Source organism: Camponotus vicinus, unplaced genomic scaffold (assembly GCF_025532165.1).
Source record: "Camponotus vicinus isolate PSW18456_S1 unplaced genomic scaffold, iyCamVici1.0 SCAF_8, whole genome shotgun sequence".
Taxonomy (NCBI): Eukaryota; Metazoa; Arthropoda; class Insecta; order Hymenoptera; family Formicidae; genus Camponotus; species Camponotus vicinus.
Window position 1 is genome coordinate 10,143,707 of NW_028141980.1, and position 23,591 is coordinate 10,167,297.

At 46.3% G+C, this 23,591-nt stretch overlaps 1 protein-coding gene and 1 long non-coding RNA gene across 9 annotated transcripts in view; one reads left to right on the forward strand and one right to left on the reverse strand.

The window, feature by feature from the left end:
- Window positions 1-4,047: 4,047 nt before the first annotated feature.
- Dac (dachshund family transcription factor) overlaps window positions 4,048-23,591 on the forward strand; it is a 178,058-nt gene continuing 158,514 nt past the window's right edge. For 3 of the 6 annotated variants that reach the window (XM_083107149.1, XM_083107150.1, XM_083107152.1), the window contains exon 1: window positions 4,049-5,782. In XM_083107149.1, the coding sequence (XP_082963275.1) occupies window positions 5,004-5,782 (779 nt within the window). In that variant the 5' untranslated portion in view covers window positions 4,049-5,003. Of the gene's footprint in view, window positions 5,783-23,591 lie in introns of all 6 variants that reach the window. The other 3 variants (XM_083107154.1, XM_083107151.1, XM_083107153.1) reach the window with 2 other exon arrangements.
- The window catches only part of LOC145976177 (uncharacterized), a 36,628-nt gene continuing 17,238 nt past the window's right edge, over window positions 4,202-23,591 (reverse strand). Inside the window, exons 3-4 of one of the 3 annotated variants that reach the window (XR_014440197.1) lie at window positions 10,380-10,559; window positions 4,202-6,081 (exon numbers count right to left, since the gene is read on the reverse strand). This is a non-coding gene — a long non-coding RNA (uncharacterized LOC145976177). Of the gene's footprint in view, window positions 6,082-9,914; window positions 10,254-10,379; window positions 10,655-23,591 lie in introns of those variants that run through there. The other 2 variants (XR_014440198.1, XR_014440199.1) reach the window with 2 other exon arrangements.

Sequence of the window (23,591 nt, forward strand, 5' to 3'; positions counted from 1 at the left end):
GGTAACAGGGACTACGGTGGCGACGGCGGCGACGTCCAGGACGAACAATGCGTATCACACGGTGGCCTGTCTGAAAATGCCCGGCGCTCGTTCCCCATCGTGCCAAACCTCGCGCCAAACGCGAACAGGAGGAGCGATATATCGGTGCGCTTTCGAAAAATAGACAGAGAGGGACGATGGACGGAGAGCGAAGAAACGATATGCGTGCCATCGAGCGTAATATCCGAAATAAATTTCCGATAATCGACAGTCTCTGAAATGCTCCAAAGAATGAATTAGGAAAATTCATCGTTAGATTCTTCATTACTAGCTCGATATCTCGTTTACATCAGGCCACTAATCGGGCGTTTTCCAGCTAACACAGAGTTATACTGTCTGATACAGAAAAATACTAAGTACAAGCGTCCAATGTTACCAACATTGTAAGAAATTCTATAGATACTATTTAAATTATGGTAATGTCTTTGAATATAACCTTTAAATAATACGTATGCTACAAAAAGTTATACGTATAATTATATACGTTACAATAAATTTTAGAGAGTAAATTTAGAGAGTAGATAGATGGATTTTATTTGAGAAAAAAATGGATTTCTAAGATATAAAAAATAAATACAATAAAAATTTTATTATTTATTTTCATAAACATTTGTTATATATTATATATAGTTTCTTATTATATTTTTTAGAATTTACGTACCTACATTGTAATAACATAATTTTTTCTTTAGACCCTATAATGTATCATAAGATCAAAACTACCCTCTACTGAGATTTTCAGAAATTAAATCTACACTGTTCGTTCCAACAAGAATTTTACACAGTGTTACTCAGTGTAATTTAGCGTGTCCTAGCTGGAAAACGCCCATCATTTGTCGATTTCTCTTTTCGAGATATGATAAGACATAATAATGATTGCCGTTTGTTTTTGTCAATTGTGTTTTTAAAATTTAATATCTGGACGATATATTTCAAACCTTTCTCGTGATAACCGAATGAAATTAACCGGCCGAGTTTCTTAACGATTCATCAGAGTACAATCTGTGAGTTGCGGAATTTCATCGGTGACCGCAGAACAAGAGGAGGTCGGTGGCGATCGCGTTTCCACGAGCGAATGCATCGACCTATAGGTTCGACGACGGGACTGTCCTTCATTACGCACGAAGGAAAGTGCAGTCATCGGCGCGCATACCCGTAGGTATGCACACACAGAGGCATTAGCTCCCCCAAAGCCCAGCCGGTATTAATTCCACTAATTGGACGTGGTTTGGGTCGCGGCAAACATCGGTCCCCTACTGGTTGCCCCCCGTCCCTTCCCTCGACCTCTCTCACTTGTCCGGACCACGCACATCGATCTTATGATCGATTGTCTTCTCGCAAGACAAAGGATGATTCTTATTCCATTCTGGAAAAATTGCCGAGTCCTAGATACTTGTCGATAGATACGGCGCTTATCTCGTGTATCGCGATTTATTCTATTTATTCAGCAATAAGATCGCCTTTGCAAACTCGTCCGCTGTAAATTTTTTTTCAACTTATTAGCACACAATTAGCAGCGAATATGTGCTTAATTATGCGAGTGATGCAATTACAATAAAATATTGATCGTAACATACATCTACGTATCTGAGACATGTTTGTGAAATATATCAAGCGTTTCTGCGCTCAAATATTACAGCGTGGAGTAATTAATTATGATTCACGTGGAAAATGCAAAATATCAATTAACCTACAAGGTGATATGCAATTAAGAATAGAATTTGCTGGCACGCAAGCTAGATTTACAAGTGTAGAAATAATGATCGAGCTCGTTCAATGAAAGATAAGCTTAGGGGTTTTCGTTTCGAAATCTACGAGGTAGGGATCAGCTGTTTTGAGTAAACGTATTTGCGAACCATAGAATCTCTACACGAGTATGCGTTTATATTTACATGTGCGTACCTATTTGCGTGTGTATGCGTGTACCTATGTATGTTTGTATGGCCACACGAATGTATCCGTATAAACGCATACGACGATACTTGCATCGCGAAGGGTCTCCCTAGCAAATCTGGGTCACCGGGCCGACGAGGGACGATGAGGGGTTGACTGGCCAAAAGAGAGGAGAGAACGCTAGACTTGTTTCCCTTCCTGTTGCTATCAGTCACGAAGCGTCTATGACGAGATAATCGGAGATCGTCTCCACGAATCATCCCTGTCGCGTGCTTTTCGCATTTCGCTTCAACGCTTCAAGAAACATGTTAAAGATATAGATTAAAGCTTGTCAAGAGGAAAAATTAATACTCCTCTGATCTAATTTATGATTAAATATTTCGTACATACAGCATAAAGGTACTCGGTATGCGAATATGTGGTTGCTCTTGTAATCGAGCAGCTCTTTTTAATCAGCGATATATTTGCCTCTATTTTTGAAAAGCTAAAACATTTTGTTCGCTACATCTACTTGCATAAAATTGTTCGTACTCGTTTCGCACTTGTGATTTTCATCTCTGTCCCGCGAATCGAGGTACTCGATCGCGGCAAAATTCACCTCCAGGAACTGTCGGCGGATACGGGCGCCTTGGGTATGGCACAAAGATATTAAGCACCCATACCCTAACCGTGTCGGAGAGTGTAGACTATCCTGTGTGTCGGTCTGGTGGGGATGGAGAGGCGGAGGAAACACAGAGGCGCGCACGGCGCGGAGAGAGGGTAGATGGACTAAGGGTGGGCGAAGGCGTAAGGGGGTGGCGGAGCAGGAGAGAGATCGCAAGGAAAGCGGAGTTACCTACAGAAGAAATAAGTGCGCGCGTGTAATGCTGATGGCGAATATGGTAGAGGAGATCTGAGGAAAGAGTAGGAGAGGGTAGTGGAGAAGGTTGAGGAGGAGGAGGTGGAGAAGGTTGAGGAGGAGGTGAACGAGGTAGTAGAGGAAAGAGAGAGAGAAGCGAGAGGGGGATAGAGGGGGGAGAGAGAGAGTGGGTTCGCGGATGGCAGAAGGGTGAAGAAGGGAGGCAGCGCACGCGAAAGCGAGCGATCGATTCGAACGTTGGCGACATTCTTCGTCGTAGGGACAGGGAACAGTGAGAGAAAGAGGGAGAGAGAGATAGAGACGGAACGGGCAGTACGTGTGTGCGCGCCTAACGCAGAGGGAGATGACGAAAGAAAGAGATAAAGCGAGAGTAGGGCAGACGGGAGCGAGCGAAGAAGAAAACATATACACGGAAGGCAGAAACGGCTGGTCGCGCGAGAGAGCGCGAATCTGGAAAATGTGGAGGGTGGCGAGAGACGATGAGAGAAGGACGGAGAGACGTGAATAGTCAAAAAGATAAGAAAAAAATGAAAGAAAAATTAGAATGGCATACGACTTTAGAGAATCGATAATAAAAAAAGAAAGCGAGGAATAAGAATAATATGAATGGAATAAAAAGTAAAGAATTGTCAAACGTGAAGAAATAGATGATCAGATATAGCAAAGTGGAAGTGTCACAAACGAAACACCACGACGCAGACAGTCAGAGGAAGAAGAGAAATAAGAGCCGAGTGAGGAGACTGAGTGAAGAACAGCACGCGAATAAGAGACAAGAGTAAGAGATATAAAAGTAGAGAGAGTGGGGCGAGGAGGAACACGCGCGCGCCGAGGCAGGAAAGAGAACGTAAGATCCGCAACGCGAAAGAAGACAAACCCGGCGAGAGTAAAAGAAGAATTCCCCCACTCGCACACCGCCGGTACGTTCCAGTCGTACTGTCCTCAGGCTCTCCGCGCGTCTGCGTCTGGTTGTCCCTCTGTGTTGGTAGCCCCCGGAACCGTCCTCGTCGGCGTAGTCGTTGTCGTCGTCTACCACGTCGGTGGCAGAGGTTGGCAAATAGTGGGGGATGCGGGGGGCGGTTGGCCGAACCGCCGCCACCCGGAGGGAAGGTTTGAAAGGCGTAGACAGTGTTAGCCTGCCGTCCAATAGCGAGAACAGCCGCCCTGGTGGCTCCGCCAACCGGATAGTCGGTTGTGCGCACAGAACGCCCATCCTCCCCGTTTGTCGGGCTCCCACTGATGTTTTTATTTATTACATCTGTGACTGGGTAGGGAAATACTCCCGACTCGACCGAGAGAGCGTTTGCTACTTTGAGAACGAGCGACGCGCGTCCCTGCGAGTTACCGCGGCAGCCGCCTCCGTCGTCATCGTCGCCGCCGCCACCACCGCCGCCGTCGTCGTCGTCGTTGTCGTCGTCGTCGTTGTCGTTGCCGTCGCCGTCGCCGTCGCCGTCGTCGCCGCCGTCATCCTCGCTGTCATCTCATCATTGACATTATCACAGTCATATCTCGTACACACGTTGCGGTTTTCTCGTATTTACGCGTCTCTTTTATTCCGGTGTAATTGTCGTGGTGTAGCCGTTTTCCGTTTGTTGTGACATGAAGACATCATCGTCGTGAGCCAGTGAACAAGTTGCTACGTCTCGTTGATAAACTCAGTGCCGAGAACTGTCATCGTTCGCGCAACAACTGCTATCATTGTCGTTGTCATCGCCATCGTCCTCGTAATCATTGTCGTTATTGTCGCGAGTAAGCTGGCGAGTTAAGCGTTTCCGCGATGGATCGGTGAAAATCAGATATCCGCGTGGTGGACTAAAACATTGTTATGGACACAGAGGTTCACGTGCGTATAAGGACTGAAGAAATCGTGCGGTTTGACTTGTGCCAAGACGCGCAACACTTACTTGCAGTGACGGGCGGCACATTTCAAGGGCGCTAATTTGGCGCAGTTTGAAGATTATAAATCGGTTGCGATACACGTTAATTATCGTTGAAGAAAACTCACAAAGAGGATCGGAAGAAACATGCTTTAACATGCATTGAAGCGATTCACATTTCTACGTTCGAGTCGCACCGCGATATTCGCCAACGGGCGAACACAGTGACGACATTGAACGTCAGGAACACGGACCGTATTGCTGACGACAAGGACGACGTGGCAGAGTGTCTCGTCGTCTCTACGAGGAAGAACACGGACGCGCGTTTTCGACCCTCCATGGACCACGGAGCGATGGACAGCTCTTCCGATCACAGCAGCCGTGCCAGTCCCGTAACCGGCAGTCCGAAACATCCGCACAGCCCGTCGACACAGAGTCAGCAACAGCAACTCCACGGCTCCAGTCAGCATCAGCCGCCGCCGTCCCATCAGCAATCGCACGGGCGTGATCAGATTCGCGATCATCAGCAGCAGCAACATCGCGGTGTGCCGACACCGGGATCGCCCACGAGAGGTTCGCCACCCCAGGGTCTTCCTCTAAGTCCACCGCCGTTGTCGGCCGGAGGTGGACCTGGGGCACCGCCGGGCATGGTTCCTCGTATGCCAGGACTACCGCCGCCGGGACTGGGATTACTGGGCCAACTAGGTGGTATGTTGAGCGGTCATCATGGCTCGCCACTGGAGCTGATGGCGGCTCATCACGCGGTCTTACCACCGCGATCTTACAACAGCCCACCGCCGATCAGTACTAGCGATCCTACTGCCAACGAGTGCAAGTTGGTTGATTATCGCGGACAGAAGGTCGCGGCGTTTATTATCGCCGGCGACACGATGCTCTGTCTGCCGCAGGCCTTCGAACTGTTTCTCAAGCATCTCGTGGGCGGCCTTCACACAGTCTACACCAAGCTCAAGCGGCTGGATATCGTACCTTTGGTGTGTAACGTCGAGCAAGTTAGAATCTTACGCGGTCTCGGAGCCATTCAACCCGGCGTCAATCGGTGCAAGCTGCTCAGCTGCAAGGACTTCGACGTTCTTTACAGGGACTGCACCACGGCCAGGTAGGTGACGACGCTCATCAAAGGTGACGCGACGACGGTTCTTCTCCTTGTTGTACATTTCCCCTTCGATTAGGTCATCGCTTGCGATTCTCGCGAATAGGCATTCTTAGGTCGAGAAAAATTTGCGTTCCTCCAAGTTCGGTAATGATGAAGCTGATGAGCGAGTGTGCGGAACGAAAAGAACAGAACAGAGCTCAGGATCATGACTGGTAATTTCGATGAAACCAGTTTTGACAGTCTCCATTTTGCCTCGTGGCGATCATGCCATTGCTGTATTCCAGGCGTTTCTGCAAACGAATCTGAAAAACGAATCACAGTAGTGATGAATAGTGAATATTTATCGATTGTTATCGATGTTTATCGCGTATCAATTATTACGAGGAAAAGAAGAGGTTTCTGAAAATATGGCTCGCGTACATCTGAGGCCTCACTGTTGCAAACGGAAGCTACGATCCTCGCATACATTAATAACGCACGGTGTCGCCGCTGGGCAGCACTTTATCTTCGCTTATACTACAGCTTTCGCGCCCGCTACCAGTCGGCCAAAAAGTACTTTAATTGTGCACCACCTACCGCTTCTTAAGACTTGATCATCATCGAGAACGGCTCCTGGTGACCCTCGGGCTTTATTCGTACAGGCGATTCACGAGCGATCCTCATGCATCGAAATTGCATTTTACGGTTTGAGAGGAATGCCGCTTCGGCAATAGCTTTATTTACATTCGGGAGAATTATGCCAAAACGAGAGACATATCGCATCCGCTTGTAAAATAATATTCATTCGAAGCAGGAGTAATCCCGATGCACCGTAAGGCGAGGAAAAAAAGGAGAGAATTAAGATATCCGAGTCATAACACGGGCACGTGCTTCTCGTTTCTAGGATTGTCACCAAGTTCCCGCGCCAACAGGTGTCCCTTTCACGGCAGTTTCTCTGAATGAATCGTCCCCGACGAGGGAGAGAAAGAGAGGATGCCGGGCGAGAGGAGGAGAGCACGGTTGTACAAGCTTTCTCTCTCTCACCCCACCCACGAGGTAGACGACAGACGAAACGGAATGGTAAACGGAACGAGGGGATTTAAGGTCGTCGGCTAAAGTGTTGTCCTCTCGCCTCGCGTCGTTTATCAATCCAGATCGTCCCATTGATTCCTATTAAACAATAGATTTGGCGATTCCTTCTCGATATAATTTGTCGATTCCACTTGTACGTTTACTGTCGCGAAGCTGATGAGGTTCTCTTGGAGGTAGAACCGCGAATCGCGTGGCAAATGGGCAATATTTGTTCGGCGAGCGACGCGCAGCGGCAGTCACAACGGAAACGGATTCAACGCGACACGGAGAGAGGGACAGAGCGAGAGGGAATCGAGGGATATCCCGAGGGACAGAGCGAAAGAGCCGGAGATGGCCAGAAGGAGAGAGCGAGCGCGAGAGGAAGAAGGAGGAAACTCGTAGGGATCGCAGGGATCCGAATAATCCGGAGTAGCAGTCACAGAACAGAACTCGGCGAGCCGTCGGCTCGTGCGGGTCTCGTCTTTCCCTACTCGTTTTATCCTACAGTTTTGCTCCTTCTCGTGATACAAACCTCGAGTTGTAGCTCCAATTAGCGACCAATTTTCTCGACACCGTAGATTCTTTATATTCGTAAGTTAAGTAATTTTATTTCATTATAAACTTTCTTATAATCTTTCTCTCATACATGTAATATTATAAAATTTCTTTCAATCTAGAAAGCGATAGAATTGTTGTCAATTTTATGGGTAATTTTTTAACAACAGTTTGTGGAGAAAAATTCTTTCGATATTTATAATTATTTTACTGTCGAAAACAGGTGATAATTATTGGTAACAATTATATTATACTCGGTGACATTTTCGAAAGCGAGAGAAGCAAGATTGTTTCGATTGTTTGGCAGATTCTTACATACACTTTGCCGACTTTGATCGCGCGTGTATCGATCGGAAAAGAGCGAGACGGGGTCGCGCTTGAAAAATAGGATGATCAAGAGGCTGCGACACGGCCTTCCTGTGCGGTCCGATCGCGTGTACCGCTGACGTCGTTACATTCTGATAATGCACGGCAGCAACGGACGCACACATCTACGACGAATCAAACACACGCCTACACCCACGCGCACATGAAGCGTACGCGCGCGCATCTACATATATACGAGTGCACGTCGACCCCGCCGCCGTTGTACGCTTCTACGGGACCGATACAACAGCATGTGCCCAGAACCGCACCGATAATTCAGGGGGATTTTTCTTGCGGTTTACTGCGCGGCGCCGGCTGCGTTGTTCCGTCCGGACTGCTCCGAGATATACAGCTGAATCGCGCATTCGTATTTCGTGCGCTCCCGAGTAATAATAACATTAAAAAAAAGCCGAGTATGCAGACGATAACGACGAATGCCGCGTGCCGAGTTCGCTCTGTCAGACACGCGTGTTAACGAGAGCGCGATGCGTGAATCGTTACTGCCGCTTGGTGTAAGCTTTTAAATGCCGCGTATTATTTATCTCTCATCGCCAGACGTCGTCTTTCTCTTTTCAACTTTTCCTCAAGAGTGTATCTCGGAGAGACACGTATCTAGAGAGCTGCTATCTTGATGGAGAACGCCAAGAGATATTCCTGTTAAGCTGAAAAAAATAATCGATTGCGATAATTATTCGCGTCGTATCTCGTATATATATATATGTATATACATTTATGCGGGCCCTACGGTAATCGGCGAGGAAATAATAATGCGGCCGCGTTGCGCATAGCTAACGAGACGAGTCAATTATATCAATTAATTCGCCTAACTCGGTCGGACGGACCAACGATCGCGCGCAAACTACCTATTCGGAATGGAGCCTCTAATTGGGAATCCGCGAAAAGAGGTCGTGCCGGGGAGACAAAGAGGAAAGAAGGAAAAGGCACCGAGAAGGGAACGCATAATGTAATTTTTCTACGCTCTTCTTCGTAAGCACGGCGCTTAGTATGTACCTGACATAACAACAGCCAGCCAGAAACTACGTGGGAGTGCGCGCGGCCCTGGACTATAATTCTATGCGCTATTAGCCGTTTAATTATAAAATTGTGCATAGATTAATTGGCTCCCGTAATGGCTCTAACAATGCACAGACATATTGTGAGAGAGCGAGAGACACAGGGAGGAGAGAGGAAAGAAGGGGTAGTACACAGAGAATAGAACCGGAGAGGAGAGGGGGTGAAAAGGGGGAGAGAGCAAGAGTAGAACAGAAAGAGAGAGAGAGAGAGAGATGGCAGCAGAAAGCCGTTATTAATATTTATTTCCTCTGCTCGCTCCTCCCAGCTCCTGGTTGTTGCCGTGCGCCGATGCGTGGTTATAGGCTACGTAAGCTTTTAATATCTATGCGCTCGTGTTAACTGCACGAATACACAAATAGGGCTCGGTAAAGTCCTCGTATGAACGCGACTGTGCTCTCCTGGTGGCTCACGGAAAGCATCGCGATATTATTCGACGGACGGACGTCTCGAAAAAGGGATCGCTCGATTCTTTTGCCGCAGCGACGCCGAGTGGAGGACGATCAGTCTTCTTTCTCTCTCTTTCTCTCTCTCTCTCTCTTTCTTTCTTTCTCTCCGTACACACGAGCACGTATCTATCTGGTAATTGTATCGTTTACAGCAGCTGGCAGGCCTCTCGGCCTTTTTTTCCCGTTCCGTATCCTGCACGGGGAATTGGGCCGCCAGCGTGATATTATAAAGGCTCGCATGACCCCATTGTTAGCATTACTTTTCATCGAGATACATATATACACCCGTAGACACCCCCACGACGCGCGCGCGCGCATGTGCGTCTCCATTAAATCTGCTTGTCGATTAATCCCGTAACCGAAAACGAAGTCCGCGCGTTCGTTCGCGTTGCACTAGTTGCCGTGAGAATTATTCACAGGCAACTGCAATCGATGAAAACCGCAAAGCGGATACAGAGCCTTGAACTTTCTAATATATAGTAACGCGATAAAAACACAGCCGCGCGCTGATTTTTTTTTATTGATAAAAAGTGGAAACTGTTCCGTGCCTCGATTGAAAAACTCGAACGCAATCAAACGCCAGTTAGTTATTAGCCAGGATCATTTAATGATACAATCGCTAATATCACGGATGATATCGCTTATTTATTCACTTGTTCGCGTTTATTCATCGATCTTTGCAACAGCTGTAGCTGCGATAGTTTATCGAGTTGTTTAATTTAATTTACACTCGAGAAACCGGGACGCGAAGCGAGCTTTTTCATTGACGGTATTTTTTTACAGCTTTCGAAGCATGGCTAGCGGTTACTAATCTCCTCTTACACAATCGTTCTTAATTTACGGAAATTAATTGAAAACACAAATCTAAGAGGGGTGCCTTTCTTCCCGGCATCCGTCCGCCGCTCTCCGCCCACGATGCCATTCGCCATCACCACCCACAGCCTATTCCCGCGCTTCGCTCATAATTCTCGGTAATTAATAATCTGCAACAAGTAATAATAAAGCCAGTAATCCGGCTGCGCGCGGCGCCGCGGTCGAGCAGCGTTCTTAATTCTGGATAATTAATGCAAAGACAAACAAGAAGGATTAAAATCGAGCTACCCACCCACCGTTCTTTTTCTCGTTGTTTCTTCGATCTTCTCCCTCTTTTTAACGCTGATGCTCGCTTCTCGTTCTATAATGTTGGCCAAAGATGGCCGACCGTTGCAGCCATGCGAGATATTCGCCACTTCTCCTTTATCTCTTCCCCTGTGTTCGCAAAACTTGTAAAGCTTGGCCATTTTCTTTCTCTGGAGAAAAGACACAAGAGGACTTGTTAAAATGTGTTTGCAATTCTGAATTTATTTTAAATTATCGGATGCGCTGTAAATTTGACGTTCACTTGTAAGTTAATTTAAAGCGAAATTCAATTGTTATTTTTCTAGCACTCAATGTCTGACCGCGAGGCATCCGAGAATCGTTAAACCTCGAGGTTGAATCGCGCGGATCCGGAGTAATTAGAGAGATCGTTAATTCGCATCTAACGTAAGAAGAATAGGGAAGGGGGAGTGTGTTGGCTGCGCGTGCAATGATAAAGTCACAATATTATTATCGCGATCTGTATCGTCTGCCGGCCGTCTGCATAAGACGAGATCCTTTCTCGAGGACGATGGGAACCCGCGCGCGGTACGCCTAGAAAGGAGAGGAGAGCCGGGAAGGAGAGAGAGCAGGATGCGAGCGGGCCCATGGCTATAATCACGAGGCCTCTTGATGGCGAGATACAAATGCAAGTCATCGGGGCCCCGTATTGTATCGCAATGGCGCCAGGCTCCCGTTCCGCGTTTCCCTTTCGGCGTTCTTTCTCCGACGCGTTCTCTATCGTGCCGTGCATTCGACGGAGCCCTAAGAAAGGCTCCCAATTTAAGGCGTTAAATACGCGACTGTTGCGCCGATATGCCGTTGATATCTTACATTTTCTGCCGCGCCGTTCGTTCCCGCCAATCATGATGGGTCGGTGGATACGGTTTGATCGAAACGCGAAAGTTAATTTCTCCTATCATTTAGAAGATAAACGATTCCTTCACAGAATTTATAAATGATACGCGCCATTTGAAATCTTTCTGCTGCACAACTTTAACGATATTAAATTACTAACATTTCTATTTCAATCTGTATTATTTTCCCTAGTCAAAAATTATAGAGTCAATTATTTTTATGAATTATATATCTAATCTCTGTTATATATCTATTATATATCCATGTTATATATCTATTATATATCTATTATATATCTGAATTATATATAAATTGAATATATACACACAATTTTTTTAATAATGTTTAGCTACTTGATGATCAAGCTCTTTGTAAATCTTTTTATCGTAGATCTGCAAGGAATAAAAGCGTAAATCTCACAAGTTTATCGCATTCCCAAGACGAGGAGGATTGTCGACAAGATTCGATCGGAGCGTTTTCTCGTCGACGAGAACGCTCGGGTTGCGTTACGTACTTTTAACAATGGCCCACGCATGTCGCGTCACAGGAGCCAAAATCGATTGTTTCTGCGCGAACCAGTGACCTACATTAAAACAGCTGACTGCGACAGCGAAACCCACGAGTCCCGTTTCGTTCTTTCCCCTTGATTCACCCTTGTTGCGACGATACCGCCGCCCTCGTAAAGAACTATCCCCAAGAGCGCATCTTTTGCCTCCGCCCGATGACTAAAACGCGATACAACTCATCGAGTGAAACAAGGGTCCTTAATCCTTCTGTATTTTTGCCGTTACCCCAGATTGGAAGGTATCGATCTCCCACAGGAATTTATTACACATAACGTTCACATAAATTCAATAAATAATTTGAGATAGATTTATAAATAGATTGATTAGTTGCAAATTGGGAAATTTCTTGAAAAATGTTTTACTTTCTTATTAATCAGAGCGATCGTGTTTCATTATAAGCGACAAGAAGGACTGACAATGAAGGACTTTGAGAGAAAGCCTTATACGAGATATGAAGATTGTAAAGTGCTTGCTTTAATCGATATTGTCTTATAGATTCCTCGTATCGTGTCCTGCATTACGGAAAACATTCGGCACCGCGAGCTCTTAACCATCTCTCTCGGGAGACGCGTTTAAGAATCCCACGTTGTACATGCAATCGCGTGTTCACGTCGAGTAAGCTGTGCCTCGATAGAGCGAAACTTAGTCGTGGACGTGTCGTGCTACCGGCGCACTCAGCTCCGTAAATCCTTTACGGCAACAATTTTATGCGACCGCGGATTTAACGGAATTGATCCGAAGGTCAATACGAATCTCTCTCTCTCCCTCTACTTTGACTATATCGCTATCTTATTATCGTAATCGCTCATATCTGATAGTGGGGATTCGCATTAGGCGATTAGTTTCTTCTATCTCTTTTTATTTCATATTTCTCTGCGTTTGTTTATATAGGATGGTTATTATCTTCACGATATCATTACGCGTTTTTATTTATGAAAATCGATTATGTTTCGCTCGGATTACGCTAATCAATCCAATGGCAAATATATCTAGTTTGATTTACATAGGGAAACTATTCACTATCCGTGCCACACATATAATTCGCAAATATATAATTTACGAATGATTGATTGGCTGGAAATGGCATGGGAAACATTTCGAATATTAGGTACGCGTCGAATTATTGCATTGCGATTAACTAGAGGTAATCATTTATTGGACGATATATATTTTCTCACTGAATTATACGAAAAATCTACGCGGAAAACTTCTTAATCCGTAGGAAAGTCGCCGCATTTGCACCATGTAATTGCCACAATTATGCGTCGCTCGGTATAATATCGCTGGCATATTACGACCTCACATCGGAATGTTGCAGTCCGAACGAATTTCAAGTTTTCGTCGGTGCGGCCGTCGTGTGCAAACTGCACGAAAGGCGTCCTTTCCGCCTCTCGCGAGGCGGCCTGTCACAACGATACTCGGTAATTTCGAGTGATTCGTGGACGACGTCAGCGAGCATATCGCACCCCTTTCGCGAGAGAGGGTTTTCGTGCGCACGCTAGCCACTCCAACTCGTTACACACGGTAATTAAACGACGCACGAGACCACCCCGAGAAGCTAGGTGGCAGTTAGAACTTGAGCGTTTAAGAGGAATCAAGTCGTTGTTAGAACTCGACTCGCATACGTTTATTTATTCGGATCGATTGCGCAAACGTCGCGATTAGCATCGGCCATAATTGATATGATTTTTTTTTAATTGTTTACGAGTTTGCATAGCGTTACAAAGGGATATTTAAGTACGATCGATAGTCTAGAGGCACGGTTCGAGCACGTTTCCACCATACGATGTGGGCTATGGCGGTAAAATCGCGATTGTTTGCGACTCTGCTAGGGCGAAATCGGTGCCGATCGAGAAGGCAGTGGCAGCTTCTTTCGAGCGAGGCCGTCTGTTTGGCTCGCGTGCCGCCAAGTTTGGCGTAACGTCGTGCGTCAATCAAAATCGGGGCTCTCGAGTAGCTGCTCCTATAGTAATGATCCCCGCGCGAGTCGATGTCGAGTCGATCCTACGTACATGGACGCCTGATAGCCCCTATGATATACCCTTGAAGGGTGCCCAGACTGCGGAGTCGTCAGCCCAGTCAGTCGAGCGGTGTTTGCCGGTTTTGTCGGGCGAGGAGCCATCTTTACACGCGTGCGGTCCGCTCGCGTGATGCACGCATGCCACCTCTCCTCCTTGGTATTCCGCTCCTTCTTCCTTCGCGGGGCCCGTCGACTATAGTTTTCTCCCTTTCTCTCTCTCCCTCTCTCTCTCTCTCTCTCTCTCTCTCTCACACACAATTCTATGTATATCTTCGCGGATGCCTTCTTTACCTCAACTTTACGTGCGACCGTTTACGCGCTTTTCCCTTTCGCACACGAATGTAGGCTTACGGGATAAACACCACGTGATTGCAAGATATCGATCGAACAAGTTATGCGGGAATCTGCTCTTAGATTTTTGATAGTCATTATAGTGTTTTTGATAGAAAGAGAGAGAGAGAGAAAGAATGGAAAAAAATAACTAATATCGACCGTCGCGTGGACTTAAATTGGATGATCCATTTACCTAAGTTGTATAGTAAGCGCCGATAATGAACACATGAAATTGGTCGCATTCGGGACTAATAATAACTAGATACATCACATCAAGCTATTGATGAACCATGACTGTTAGTTTTTGAAAAGGAACCGACAATATTATTTTCGAATTGTGTCCACACACATCTGTTTAACAATTCCAGATGCAATTTATACAAGATTATAGGCATAATTTCAAAACAAATATTGGCTGTTCCTTCTCTAATTAATAGTCATGATGCATGAATAGCTTCGTGTGATACGTCTAGTTATTATTACTAGCCTTGAATATGACCAATTTCACATATTAAGGCATTATTGACGTCTGTTTATATTTTTGCTTAAGATTTTATCATCAAATTAAATATCTTCTAAATAAAAAAACAGATGCATATTGGTATACATTGAAATAGATAGTAATACACGATTGTATTATCATTTCATAACGTTTCGATAACGTAAGAATCGGTAAATGATCGAGTTCATTTATTAAACTCGTGTAAAAAAATATATATATTCGACTATGATTCGTCAAGCATCGTTTTTGGAATCAACCGAAATCGCCCTTTGATTAACATGGCATCACAATCTTAAGATGCTGAACCGAGAAGGGAACCGGCTCTAGGTCGACACGCCTAGATTTCTAATGTAATCTTGAGGAATGAATCATCCGATTCCATCTTTCTTCCTCTCTTCTCTCTAAGCGATTCGTATCAACAAAAAAGGAGAGATACTCCAGTGCATATGCCTCTAGTCCAAGTATAATAATATGCAAATAATACAAACTCGCCCGGTCTATGACCTCTGCTAACGATGAAAAAAAAGCGTATCCGATTGTTTCAATTTTTTATTTCTTCCTCAACTATTTGAGTATCTAATTTTGATTGGCATTTCTTCAAAGCGCCGACTAGGAATTCTTAGGCCACTTCGTTTTGTTACTCAAGTTAAATTCAATTTGTAATCAAGGACATCAACTATACATGCGCGCGGTGGATTTCTTGTACGATCGCCGGCAAGTTCTTGGTGCGCGTTCGACGAAAAAGATTCCTTCTCATAATTAATTTGTGTTTTTCCATCTCGAGGATCACTTCGTCCTATCAACGGTCGTGTCTAACCGGTCGGCGCGCAATCTTCTAATTTCTGCGCGTCCATGCACATCACACACTCGAGATAATAGCGAATAATATGTAATTATATCATTGTTCGGAATTAGCTGCCAGCCGTTGTTGTTGCATACAGTTCGGACGCCCGCGAACGAGCACTCGAGGTGTTATTAGCGCTTGACATTGATACATCCGACCACAGATCGTGCTCGCAGTGGCGTGGATATTGCGTTATCCGCTTGCTATACCCGATCGAGTTCGTCGATCGCGCCGATGCCGATTTCGCAGGCAGGTGTTTGCCGTATTTGTCGCCTCGATGAGGACGATAACGAATTACGAGCGAATTAATTAGGGCGGATGCAACGAGTGGCTCGGAAATAAGAAATATTTTTAATAACTTGAAAATATTATTGTGCTGTAAAAAACTCGGGAGGGGAAAACAAATTAATGTCGCGATGCAATCGATTTTTAATATTTCGGGAATAATCAGGATAATTTTCGATCGAGATGGAATCGAACGAAACGATCTGTTGGAATGCGATTTTAACTGTTGCACACATCCACGAGCGAACATAGGCATGTAATTACGCGGGATTCTGGCTCTCGAAAGCGTTCGCTATTTATCAACGTCGCTCGTTATGGCATCTTCTCGGGGTAGAGCAATCTGGCAAAAGTGGAGGAAATAATCGCGGGGGCCATTTCGATTTAATTGTCAAAATTTCGAGATTGGCACACGCAGTTTATATTCATCGAAATCGCTGACACATAACGTTAAATGATTTAATCTTCCCGACATGGAGCAACGATAGGATCGCATCCTGCTGCAAATAAATTATATCATAATTGTGCACAATCATTTGACGTTTTGTAAGTGGAGTTATGTCCGTAGTTACGTGTTTAAATTGCCACAATTATACCAACTTTACGCTTTCCGGTCATGCCTGCCGATCGCGATAGTTTGCTGCCGATTTCTTTCCGATCCCATTGACGATCTGCGATCGTCGAGAAAGTTGGCGCGCATATCATGCATATCCTGAACGAAAGAAAGCAAGGACGAGAATCCTCGCGCGCGGTATGTCTCGCTGGCGATTATTATCGCCTGACACAGGCCATAAAGTACATTTTAATTCGCGCACATCGCGAGATAAGACCGACTGGCTAACCGTGCGTGCTCGGTACGTATCCAGAGAGGGTGTATACGATATGCCGCGCGATCGTGGGACAATCAGACTTGCAAAAACGGGACTTAATTGGGCCTTTAATCGCGGCGGAATGATGATTAATCGCGGAATAGTCGGGCGTAATCTGGGTACGTATTCGAAAACGGGCCGCAAGATAAATCGCGGGTATCCTCGAGGCAGGAATACGGCTGTACGTGCCAGAAAACGATCGTAACTTAAACACCTGCGAGCCTCGTACGTACGTGTAATACCTCTCGCTGAATTATTTATCTATCGACGCGGATGATAGATATCGAACTCTCCTCTCTCTCGCGAGAACTCGAGAAGAACCGTACGACGATGAAGCGCGTGCCTAAACGTATCCGAGTGTGTGTTGCCGTTAACTTAATACGCGGTTTCGTTCGTATATAAACGTGTAGCCCAGGCTTCTCGTCGAGACTCGATCGTATCTCACGCCGTCTAGAAGTTTAGACACCCGTTGCCCGCGAAAATATCAGTATTGTATAAACTTGATCCGAGCGCGCGCGCGCGCGCGCGGGGAGATCGAGGGGGATCCTATACACGCGATGTACGTATTTATGGGAATCTTCTGCTCGGCCAATTTCGGATATGAGAGCGAGCTAAAGAAAGCGGACGCAGAAATAGGAGAGCGAAGAATTCCGCTCCGGTCGTCGAGAACGAGCCGAGTTTTGTCGGCGCGAATATTTCGTTGCTTCACTCTCATTCTTCCCTCTTTCCACTCTAGACGGACCGTACCATCTGCCCCTCTTTCCCGCCTTTTCGACGCGTTTCTTTTTTTTCATTTTCATTTTTTGCAGCGTGCGTATCCGAGAACGCCCTCCCCGCATTGCGAGCTTTTAATCGAAGCGTCTAAAATAATCTTCAGACGTTTAATACCGATCACGCATTTATTATAGACTAATAACAAGGATATTTAAATTGTGTGTATGGAATTATTTTGATTTGAAAAAATTGTCAGTCTGTATATTTGAAGCTCACGACAGGGACTCTTCGATACCCCGCTTTCGATGAACCGCGAGACGATGACGCCGAGGACGCGACACGGCCGCGTATTTCAGCCCCTTAAGAGAGTTCGCAAACGAGCTGCCGCCGTTAATGAGGCGATATTTCAGTTTTTGAATAACTGACCTAACCCGGGAGAGAGCGAGAGAGAGGATACGCGTCGAACCGGTTCCGAGAGAGCAGTCTCGGCCGCGTCTACCCGTGGAAACATATGTCTCAGAGCACCCTCCCTCCCCTCCCCCCCCTCTGCTCCCTCACCTTTGTCTGGCGCTTTGTACGCGCGCTCGTTCCCGATTTTATCGGCTCGGTACTCATAATTCGCGCGTTGCATGCGTATCTGCTCATCTGGTCTAGAGTATCTTCCTATACCTCAGCCTTTTCCCCCTTTCGCTGCTGCTTTTATCGGCCGCGCTGCATACATCATCCGGTCGATTCGGTACCTAATGGCCGTTTCGGTCTCGGACGTGTAGGTACCTACCTACGCTTCGATCGTCTCCTCCCCGCCGCCCTGTTCTGCCACGGAGTTTCCTTGTCGAATCTCGTTTTTCTCGCACACGCGTAACAAGAGCGCGCGCACGAGTGCTCGATAAATCGTGCAAACGCGATGAAATACTTTTCCTACCTTCCTTCTCGCGCCACTAGATCGACGACTCGAGGTTCGAGATCGATCTCGACGAGGCGGGATGTTTTTTCGTTTCGAATCCCGATAATTTCTCTTATTAATAGATGTTTCATCAGCCGGACCAGGCGAGAGGCTGCTCTGTCTCGCGACGAAAGGTTCGGACAAGTAGCGAGAGGGACGAAGAAAAGAGCGCCAGGTCGATCGAATGAGGTTGCTGCGGGCAAACAAGAAGCAACGGCTGCCGTTCGGTGTATATACAACTTAGTAGCGTAGAGAATGAAAAGAAGAAAGATCAGGCGCATCGAGCATCGAGCATCGAGCATCGAGAGAAAGAGAGAGAGGGAGAGAAAGAGCGAGAGAGATGGTCGATCGAGGGACACGGGCGAAAAAGATTCACTGCCGATCAGATATCGACGAATCGAAATGAAAACCAAACAAGCCCACCTCCCGCCAGCCTGATCCTCGCACCGCCGCGCCTCGCTTCATCGATAATTGATAGAATAAATTAAATCATTTGTCTTGGCGGGAAATTAAAAAGGTAATTTATATACGCGGATAGCCGGGGCGTACCTGGCCTCAGTCTCTCGATTGAGAGAAAGAAAGAGAGGCAAGCAGACTACACACCTACACGTGCGGCTCTATTCGTTTCCTCGTGGAGCATTAGACGTGCGGAAGAAACGGTCCCGGGATGCATCATTTGGAATTACCGAGTGGACCACGGACGAGAGAGAAAGAAAAAGAGAGAAGTAGATGCGAGACAAAGAATATATGCGAAGGGGTGGAGGATAAGAAAAGAGCGAGAACCATACGAAGTGGTGGATGGTGAATTGTTTTGTTTTTGGCTCGTCTTTCGATTTATTCCTCGCTGATGAATCAGGTGTGGCTTTTTCTCTTTCTTCCTCGACCGAGAGCGAGATTACTTTTGTGGGCGGGTCGCTTTCTGTCAGTGCCTCCGAGGTTACATCCAGGTATAAAGAGCGAGAGGGGGAGAGGGGACGGAGAAAGAGAGATACTTTCGCGCTACGTTCGGCCTGTCTCTACGGCAACTCTTCGCGCGAGTTCTTCTCCCAGCTTGTCTTCCTGATTTGATGTAAATTGGAACACGGAGGATAGCGATGGTACTGGTACCCTCTCGCGCGAGATATCCGATACTCTCAAGCACACGTATCAATCTTTAACGTTATATTCCAGTGGCGCCAACACATTCTCGTGCTATCGAATTCTCGCGAGCGAAGCATCTATTATCAATATGATTTCTGTCGTTCTAATAAAAAAATCGATACCCACGCGAGATGAAAATTTATCAGAATTATGAAGGGTTAACGAGATCGACAAACGAATTTCATCGCGTTCCGAGTCCACGATGCGGATCGCCCATCGAGGAGGATAAATCCATGGTTCAACGAGGTCGTAAAACGCTCGTGCAACCAGACAGGGAACGGGGCACTGTTTTCTACGCGGACCTCGACGGAGGCGGTTCCGGCGCGAGCTCACGTGTTTGAAATTACAATAAATATTGAGCGCCAATTAGAAGGAATGTTTTCACAGATGATACGCGCGCCTGATATACACCAGTCGTGTGTGTACGTGTGTGCATGTATGCTGCAATATCTCGCGAGGAAGGGGGAGGGAGAAAGGAGGAATCGTACCGCCGTGATCGTCGTCATCGTCATTATCATCGTCATCGAGCTAGACACGCAGTAATGTTGAGCGCGGCGCCTCTGATGATATTGGTTTAGGCGTACACCGCCTGCGATTGCTAATAAATAACGAGAGGAGCTCGCTGAGCGTCGGGGACGGCGAGGGAACGATTACCCGGCTTTGAGGAGGAGAAGGAAAGCGTACTGTGGGTCCGGGATACGCGTAAGGAAGAGAACGAGGAAGGCCCTGCTTTGACGGGCCGACGTTCGGCCATGGCCCGGCCGTCTGTTTTCTCAGGCAACAACAGAAAACGAAATATATGCGTGCGAAACGCAACACGTTCTTTCTCTCTCTCTCTCTCTCTCTCTCTCTCTCTCTCTTGTTCTTCCTCTTTCTTCGCATCTCTTCCTACTTTACTTCATTCTGCACTCTCTGCTCCCTGTCTATCCACCACGTCACCGTCTCGTCTCTGTCTTACCATCCCTACCGCTCTATTGGGATGCAAAGCGCGAACGCGGTGTGGATCGTTAAATTTGTTTTCAGCCGGGCATATCACATAAAGGCCAATCGTTGTAGATTACTCCAAGTATCGGTAACTGCAAAAATAATTAAATCAAATCATGTAATTAACAGACGTTTATAATTAATGGATGTCACGACTCTTGGCTATTTCGAGAATTTTGTTGAAGAGCTCATGATTCATGTACGATGATACGTGGACAGGTGAGAAGTCATTAGTGGAAAGTTGACAATGGCTCGGCGATACCCTCCGTAAGAATTAACGCGAGCGAGAGAGAAAGAAGGAAAAAAAGAGCGAGAAGGCAACAGCCCTCGCATGAAAAGTTAAAGGGCCAACAAACAGGAGAAACAAAGCTCGGTCTCGAGAAGCGGCAGCGAAGGACGATTTGTTCGCGCCGCGGGAGTTCGGCTTAACGAAAATAAGCTAACTTCTCACATAATTCACTGGGGACTTGGTCCGAGGGCCCGGAGCCCTCCCTCTACCTCCTCCCCAAGAAACGAGCCAAACGGACGAATACAAATAGAAATCATTAATGGTTTTGTTTCGAGAGCTCGGTCCCGGCCTCGAGCCAGAGCGGAACGATAATGATTCGTTAATGATTGCCCGTGCCACGTCGTCGCTATTCGATTCTCCCTTCGTAAGGTGGAAATGACTTTGTCTTGTACCGACCGCAAGTACAAACGCCGTGGATGGCGATGGAACAATCGGGATTTCACGCGGATCGAGTAACATCGTGGTCTCGACTCGAATTATCGAGACTACGATGTATAACGGACAGAAAGGAAGTCGGAGCAGGTAGCTCTCGGCCCCTTAAAAACACCGCGTCGTACATCATCGACTTTTCAGCACAAATGTTCCAAAGTGTTTTAAACTACGTGCGTTATAAGCGATACCACACCGGCCTTCTCGTGATAATTTCCTCATGAACAGATCCGTCCTTGTTTGTTACGATCTCAATTTACTGTGTCCTTGAGTCACGTCGTGTCACGTTTATTTCTGTCAAATGGTTGTTCGGTCATTTTAAGACCGCTGTAATTTACACAAGAGCCTTCTGAAATTGATTCCAAGGTAGAAATCGCTTCGATCGATTCGAAACATTTCGCACGATAATCGCACGCTCGATAGCTTTTCACTTTGATTTCTCAACTTGCCGATCTAAAAACGATCGCCGGATACCGCCGACATACGGTTCGAGACATCGGCACGTTGGGGTTTACAGAGTACATACGTGAAAGCATTTCTTCCCAGCAGCCAGTCGTATCGATCAATGACAAAAATGTTTCGAACAATACGACCCCGTTTCTTTATTATAGTCATCAGTCATTCGATATAAATATTAAATTCGCTAAAAAACTCGCCTCGACGGCTACGAGAGGTGGGGTCGAAATTGCACCGTCAGCCTGCGGCACAAAGAATACACGAGAGAGCAGCTGACCGATATCATCGATCGAGGAGGGGTGCGTCGATCTTGGTGGATTCTGTACGATTTCAAATCGACTTTTGCGATTGCCATCTAATAAAAAGGGATTACACGCGATGCGCGAAAGATGGAAGCCTCAACTCGATTTTCATCAATTACATTCGCTCACAATTTTATATATCAAATTATAAACGTCAAATTTGACTTAAATCAACTCTGCATGTATATCTTCTTAAAATATATATTTTTTTTCATACGTATTGTTGAGGGAAGCAAGTTGAAACATCAGAGCGTGTTGAGAGTGTCAATATTTTATTGTCATTTGCGTGAATATCCTAATTATCGGGTGGCCTGCGCATGACAACGAATCTCGATGGCAAGGAGGCCCTGTAAATTGCATCCAGAAGCAACGGTCGCGTCTCTTCCGAGTCCTTTCGAGGCAGGGGAATCATTGTGGCCGCTAGGAACAAAAGGAATTTCAAAAGAAGTAGCCGAGGGAGCCCATTGTCGTGGGAAGCGGTCGTTTAGCGTTCGGTAATGAAGAACATTTGAGAGAGAGAGGACGCGCGAATGCCCCGGGAGGAAACAACGAACGTGTCCGCAACTGAACGCGCACCTCATTCGAGCACCTACGAGAAGAGCACTTTAGGAGAGCGGGATGCCGGCTGTTTTCTCTCTCGCGTCTCAGTTAAACAATGCGTTCGATCCTCGATAATAGCTTTATAATTACGAACGCGACAGAATGGATCGAGGAATCTTTTCTTCTCAGCTTTTAGAGCAGTCTGGATATTCAAGATCCTCTCGAATTCACTTATTCGATATAATCATATTCGCAACGGTCACATTTTTTTTACTCTTTATTAATCCATCTTGATGAAGAGGTAAATTTTAATTCCACGGAATATTATCTGAAAATGTCTACATTTTGCGCGTTCGAATCGATGGAGGAGAGAAATCTCTGGCGCGTTTCTTCCACGACGCGATACGTGCATTCGCATTTACGTCCTCGATAACCAGGATTTCACGGCGGCCGATGATGGCGGGAACACATTGAACCGACCTCGCTCGAGAAACGGCTCGCCGTAATCGTTTCAGATAGAAAACAGGAAGCGCGCGAGTGTCTTGATCGACGAGCGAGCGAGCGAATGCGCTTACCAGCGTCTAAGGCAACGCGCTAAATAATCGCTTCTGTAGGCATAAGCGAACACAATGGTACTCGGCATTAATTAACGTACAAATTAGCATCACCGGGGTTAGCGAACAGAGCCGTGATTACGTTTTAATGATACCAACCGTCAGCAGCTGCGATTCCTCGGGTTGTTTGCAGCGTCGAGCAGGCTCGCGTAGAGATATCCGAGGATTGTCTATTCCATTCTTTGTCTGTCTCCATTCTTTTTTTTTCCATATAACTTGTATTGTCTCCCTCTGTCTTGCGCACGAATTTTTCCTCATTCCACGCGAAAGAGACGGCGATGGCAACTTGAAAGTATCGAACCGCCGTCGTAAAAGCGGCATTCTATATATTAAATTCTTGCGAAAGTTGGCGAGTCCATGGTACAGCTACAGGTCGTTTCTCTTAGCCTCTTTTTCTTGTATCTACTACGACTGTTACATTGCCAATGCACACTTTTGCCAATTTCTTATTTCACATTCCGTCGCAATGTGTCCTTTTGAGATAGCAATAAACATATAATTATGTTACAATCGTTATAAT